Source organism: Neolamprologus brichardi, chromosome 14 (assembly GCF_056152115.1).
Source record: "Neolamprologus brichardi isolate AB-2024 chromosome 14, ASM5615211v1, whole genome shotgun sequence".
NCBI lineage: Eukaryota > Metazoa > Chordata > Actinopteri > Cichliformes > Cichlidae > Neolamprologus > Neolamprologus brichardi.
In genome coordinates, this window is record NC_142117.1 from 28891212 (window position 1) to 28898247 (window position 7036).

The following is a 7036-nucleotide window of genomic DNA, read 5'->3' on the forward strand; positions in this document are numbered from 1 at the left end:
ATCCCTAAAAACAAATATAAAATCTAATTAATATTTAAACCACGCTGTAAAAAATAATTACGTAGAAAAACAGAAAATGTCCTGGTAATTTTCTGTTTTGACTTCGCTGCACTCAAATGAAGTCCAGAGTCACCAGATTTCAATCCAACGGGATGTGGGAACTTAAAAGACTCACATTACGGATGTGCATCTAAAAAATCGGCAGCAACTGTGTGACCAAAATCTTGGGAGGAGTGTTTCCAGCACCTTGTTGACTCTCTGCCATTTAGAGTTTAAGCCGATCTGAAGGCAAAAGGGGTCCAACTTTGTAATAGCGAGCTGTATCTAATAAAGCGGCTGGTGACTGTTTTTCAGGCAACACTTTAACAAAATTAATATTTTATTACAGCAGTTAATTATGTTGATCGTTTTCATGAACAAGTGTTGATGGCTTTATCTTCTCTCGTTTCATAAAGGATGATCTAGTGTATCACATGCCAAAGGAGGTAATGAAGAACGCCCCTCTGAATTCAAACAGCTCTTACTGTGGCCGCCACACAGATATTTCTGTGTCACTTCACTCAGCTTGTGTATGTTCTGGGAAATTCAATATGTTTAAATAACATAACATAACATTAACATTCTCAGGACTTTTTACATTTACTTTCACATATATTAGCAGTATGTTATTCATTAACGGTATCCAAATATTTCAGCTATTTTTCAGCCCTTTCTGTGCCATACAATGTATACATTTAATTTCCTTTAAATAATACATAATAATTATGTAGATACATAATTTTCTAATAAAAAAATAACAGAGTGCAACAAAGTTTCCTTGAACACCATTTTATTAGATAAATTAGTAAAATTTTCCAGCACAAACATCATAAAGTTATTTTAGGACCAGATCATAAACTGTCCCCTGTGTTTCAGTCATTACTCACATTACCTGTGAGATTTTACTCTGTAAGATTCCCTGAAATACACTATCATATAATTACCAAGAACAACATGACCTTAGGCTATAGCCCCACACACTGACACAAATCCCCAACTTGCGTGGATATGCATTTCTTTTAGCGTTTAATTCTAAACGCTGAAAACCAGCTCTAACACTGTTTAAAAAAAGACTGCCACTGTGATTACACTGTAGAAACAGGTAGAGTGGGTAGAAATGGAACCTCCGACCTCATCACTGCATTTGTTAGATGTTTAAGATCAGGCTCTGGCTGCTGGGCTGGGGTTAGCATACACTCAGCTATCTCTCTGGGCTTTTAACTAGCCTTGTGTTTGCATGGTGTGTGTGCAGATATTTGCAAAGAGCTAATGTTGAGTTAGTTGTATAATGCAGTTGCTTCCATCATGGATGCAGTTTGTGCTTTTACCATTGTGCTCTTATCAATTCATGCAATACAAGAAATACAAGTAATGTCCTTATTTTTACTCCTCAGAAGTTGATTCCCATTTTACAATTTTCCTGCTGCTTACACACGAACTAAAATCAGCTGGTTATAGAGCAACAGCAAGACATGATTAACAGTTTTTTCTTTCTATTTGGCCATCCTCCAGATGATTGGAAGAACCTTCAAAAGGCCAGTAGTGCTATAATTGTTACAACTGTGTTGTATTACTGAAAAAATGTAATCTGATTACAGCAGCATGTTACACCCAATGCTGGTCGTCAGTTTCATAAAGGAGAAGAATTGGTCTTATTAATTCAGGAGGGTCTCATGGTGCAACTCTAAAACTTCTGCTCTGTTGCTAGCACCTGAACCTCTCCAATCTGAAAGAAAAGTTATGTTAATGTTACCTTATTATAACGCCACATAATACAGGAAAACAAAAAAGTTCAATAAGTCACAATTAAAAGAAAATGAAAACAAGAGTAAATCACAAACCTGAACATGAGGAGGGGCACCGAGCACATATATAACAACGTTGACAACATCTTTTGCTTCCAAAGGCTGCAAGAGAAATGAAAATATTATTTTCTTGAATTCGAGTAATCATCTAAATAGTACATGAACTGCCGAAATAATAATCTTACCTTATATGCAGAGAAAACTCTGGCTTTTATATCTGGATTGTTGCTATAGAGCCGCAAAGGAAATTCAGTCTTCACTAAGCTGGGAGAAATGCTCTGCAAAAGAGTAGATACTGAAAAGAACTTCAGGAAGCATTGTGCATGTGTGTCATAGAAGCTTATATTGGTGGTAAAGGCAGCCTTGGAGCTGGTTACAATGTCTTTTAAAGCCTTACTGTGGCTCGGATATGGGTGTTTTCTGCACGGAGCTCCTGCCTTAGGCCCTCAGTCAGAGCGGTTACAGCAAACTTGGTGGCGGCGTAGAAATGTACCTCACCATGGGGAATCACATGATGTCCACATACACTAAAACAGCAGGCAATTTGTTAGCTTTTACACAGATGAGCATTAAACAACATCTGATCTTTAAGTTATTCCTTTAAAGCCATGTCTGAATGATTCAAGAAAATCTGTGGCCCACCACAGAGCTGTATCAGGTCTGTAACAATCATTTTGTTTTGATGATTTGATAATGATAATTCCTGAGCTGTGTACCTTTTCCAGCGCAGACATTTTTTCTGTGTTCCATGTGAGCCAAGAGGTTTTTGGATTCTCTCGGCTGTTTACTGTTCTGTTCTTGGTCCTTCAGGGTTTCATTTTCTAGCCATAATTCCTGTTTGGTTTTCTGTGATTTTATCATCAGCTTAGATTGTGCTTTCTTTCATATTTCTCAGGTATAGTTATAATTTAATAAATCTACAAATTAACTAAATCACTTTTTTCTGATTTAGCTCAGCTGTTATCCCTGACACCTTGTCTTATGGACTGTGTGCTGGCTAAGAATAAATGAGGCATCTTTGGTTCCTGCACTCTGCCTCTCTGCATCCTGCATTTGGATGCATCTCTTCAAGATTCTAAAACCGTAACAGTAGGTTTTTCTATCATTGTTAATGTAGCAGGAATGTTGTATTGTATCTATGTGTAGATGAAACCAACAGTGTATGCGACATGCGGGCGCACCTGTTTATGTTTATGATGTGGCCATCGTCAACATGTCTCTCTTTCATTGACTGATATGCTTCACGCGTGCAGATACTCAATCCAAAAACATTCACCTGCAAGAGACCGAGAAGAAGAAAAAAACTTTACATTTAATCATTTCTTCTTGTGCACAAGTGTAAATTAACCCCACAGTGTTAATTCTTACTCAGGTGCAACATTAAAAGCACTGATAGGTTACATTTAATATTTTAATTTATTGTTCTGCTGGGACACCCTTGATGTTACTTTGAAAGAAATCACAAACATCGCTGCAGACCAATCCAGGAGATAACACTGAAAAAACTGTTTGAAAGTGTTAATGTTTAAACAATACCACAGCAGTAAAATCACTGATGGGTGACCTTTGTGACATTTGTTATTTCAGTTCAATGTTTTACTTGAAAACCACTCGTGAATGTTACATCAATGTAAACCAAGATCTGAGCTCTTACATCCATCATGTTCTTCCAGCCGCTGGTTTTGCCACTTAGCAGCGGCTCTGGGTGAGCCAAGCCGGCGTTGTTGATGCACACGTCCACGCCTCTGTGCTGCTCTTTGATCGCTGCAAACATGGACAGAATCTCCTCTTCTTTGGTCAAGTCACACTTGAAAGGCACCAGAACACCAGAGTGGCCGGCGCTCTGACACTCTGCTGCCAGTTTCTGAAACCAAGCAGGAAACAAAAACAGACTTCAGAATCCCATCTGTGTTTAATGTATGTAAAAAATCGTTCACAATTTAGATTTATATAAACTTATATAAATAAGTAGATTTAAGTTTTCACTTTGCATATCACCTGTAAACAGTAAGTTTACAGATTGAAGTCAACTGAAGAATCATTACCAAAAGTCTTAAAGTAAAAAAAAAAAAAACTGCACAAATGCTGTTTTAACATAAAGCCGTCGTTATATTCTGTCTGAAAAGATGACAGACTTCAGGATTCCCTTTGTGTGTTTGCTCTGTGTTTCAATCTACCATTTAAACATTTACAGTGAGGAACATGAGTATTTGAACACCCTGCAATTTTGCAAGTTCTCCCACTTAGAAATCATGGAGTGGTCTGATATTCACATTGTAGCATTCCCTCCGTGAGATACAGCATTTAAAACACAATTCAGGAAATCACATTGTATGATTTTCAAAGAAGCAAGAATTCTGGCTCTCAAAGACCTGTTACTATGCCTTTAAAAAGTCCACGTCTACTCCACTTATTAATTTAAATTAGTAGCACCTGTCTGAGCTTTTTAAAGACACCTGTCCACCCTACAGCCAGTCAGACTCCAACTGCTTCCATGGGCAAGACCACAGAGCTGTCAAAAGAAATCAGAGACAAAATTGTGGACCTCCACAAGGCTGGAAAGGGCTACGGGGCAATTGCCAAGCAGCAATTGTTAGAAAATGGAAGAGGCTAAAGATGACTGTCTCCCTTGGACTGGGCCTCCATACAAGATCTCACTTCATGGGGTATCACTAATGATAAGAAAGGTGAGGAATCAGCCCTCAACTACACAGGAGGAGCTGGTTAATGACATGAAGAGAGCTGGGACCACAGTTTTAGAGGTCACTGTCAGTAGAACACTACGCCATCATGGTCTCAAATCATGCATTGCACGGAAGGTTTCCCTGCTCAAGTCATCACATGTCCAGGCCCGTCTGAAGTTTGACAGTGACGATCTGGATGATCCAGAGGATGTGTGGGAGAAAGTCATGTGGTCAGATGAGACCAAAATAGAACTTTTTGGTCTAAACTTCACTTGCAGAGGAAAAAGAAGGATAAGTTGCATCCCAAGAACATCATCCCTACTGTGAAGCTTTGGGGGTGGAAACATCATGCTTTAGGGGTGCTTTTCTGCAAAGGGGACAGGATGACTGCATTGTATTAAGGACAGGATGAATGAGGTCATCATTCAGAATTCTTGCTGATTTCCAGGTGTTCAAATACTTATGTGCAGCAGTGCAATACAAATAAATTTTTGCTTGAGGCTCTTTGTGAACAGCTCGCAAAGAGTATACTATAGAGACAAAGACATTTCTGTGGTTTTGAGGTGTGACACAAACTGTGAATTGTACAATCAACACCAGAGATGGGCAGTAACGCGTTACTGTAATCTGATTACTTTTTTCAGGTAACGAGTAAAGTTAGGGATTACTATTGCAAAAACGCTAATTAGATTACCGTTACTTTCCCGTAGGAACGCTGCGTTACTGCGTTACTAAAACCATGATTTATTTGCGAGAATGTCTCATGACAGTGACATAAGCGAGTGCGACGTTTGTGACAACAGCTGTGTGCAGATCAACAATGGATAATATATCGAGTGCGGGAGAGAGTATGAGCGTGCAGCGTTTAAAGCGTGGAAGTACTGACCTTATTTTGAGTTTTATTCCATAAAAAGTGACAAAAACATTAGTGTGCGTTGTGTGTGGGAAGAAAACTTCTTTTTAAAGATAAAAACCCCCTAAACTTCCAAGCAAGCACCGAGTGCGCTACCACGTAATGGGAAACTCACAGAGAAACTCGCGGATTCTTCAACTGACCGCTGCAGTTCACCTGCACCAGGGCAAACCTCCGCCTACCCCACTCCTGCTTTACAAGTGAAAATAGAGCAACAGGACCTCTAGTCTTTGATGTTATTTATTTTCTGCTGTGTTTTACTTGCATCTATTTGAAAGAGTGAGTGTAAACACATACACACAAAAAAAATTATGTGCTGGAATGTGCAGAAAATAAGTTTAAATGTTAAACAAATTTCTTCCAGTCAGAGAATGTTGCATTTAATTAAATTTTTGCTTGATGCATAAAATTAATAGGTTAAAACTAATAAAACATTTTGATTACATTTTGTATGATGGATTATGCAGAAAAAGTAGAATTGAGCTGAAAGATCTATCGCTTTATCACCTATTCAGGTTGTAAATCGTGTTTTTAAAAAGTAACTAAGTAATTAATTACTTTTGAAAATAAGTAATTAGTAAAGTAACGGGATTACTTTTTGGGGGGAAGTAATCGGTAATTAGTTACTCTCTCTTTTCAAGTAACTTGACCAACACTGATCAACACAGATGTATTTTTCTCATAAACCTAACTCTGCTGAAAAATGATCCTCATAGCATTAGATATCAAACAATACTTCGTGACAGAGTCACTTTACATTAAATGACTCCCCGCAGAAATTGCAAACCTGGATTTTTTCGACGTCCCTGGCGCAGCCCACCACTTTCATTCCGAGCTGTGCCAGCTCTACAGCTAAAGCCGCCCCAATCCCGACCGAGGCTCCGGTCACCAGAGCCACTCTGCCCCGCCAGCGCTCCATCACAGCCCGGACACCGGTGTTCGGACACGCACGAAAGAACAAGGAAAGAATCACAAGTATAAAGAGAGCGTGAGTGACGAGTGTCCTGTGATATAAAGCATTTATATAAACATCTCAAACATAACTCCAGGCTCCCTTTGCTCTCAAACAAAGCTCCAATTCTCCGCCCAATCGACCACTTTTCGCCTACTTTGATAGACACCGAGGCTGCAGCACAGTGGCACAGCAGAACTCCTCCTCCTCCTGAGTGTACCCTGGTACCACGCTACGTCCCACGCTCTAAAACAGGTTTGTGTGCTGTATTGTGTGCAAACATAGGAAAACAGATCAATCAGCTCTGTTGTTGTAATTAAATACTTCAAGGGAATTCAGATTGCCCAAACTGATCAAAAGCAAGTAAAACTCCGACTTAAATTTAAGAGTCACATCTAGTATTAGTATTTGTTTCAGTACTGGCTAGACATTCCTTTGCACCATCTAACGTGCTTCTAAACGGACACATGAAAAGTTGAGTTTATATAACGATAAATAGATGGATAGATTTATGCAAATATTTTTAGGATTGGTATGTTCACTTATTTGCAGGTATTAGTAATGTGGAATAGACATTATAGAAATATATATGAGCTATTTTACCACTGATTTATGTATTTTTTATCTTAAATATATTACTATT

The 7036-nt window shown here is 38.7% G+C and overlaps 1 protein-coding gene across 1 annotated transcript; it reads right to left on the minus strand.

Moving 5' to 3' along the window:
* Window positions 1-812: 812 nt before the first annotated feature.
* Window positions 813-6571, minus strand: LOC102776710 (dehydrogenase/reductase SDR family member 11-like). Its single transcript, XM_006801506.3, has 7 exons — window positions 6229-6571; window positions 3499-3708; window positions 3026-3120; window positions 2242-2371; window positions 2030-2122; window positions 1881-1946; window positions 813-1765 (listed from the first exon to the last, which is right to left on the minus strand). Exons 1-7 carry the CDS (start codon window positions 6358-6360, stop codon window positions 1724-1726), a joined length of 768 nt encoding a protein of 255 aa, XP_006801569.2. The 5' UTR covers window positions 6361-6571; the 3' UTR covers window positions 813-1723.
* Between the last annotated feature and the right edge of the window lie 465 nt (window positions 6572-7036).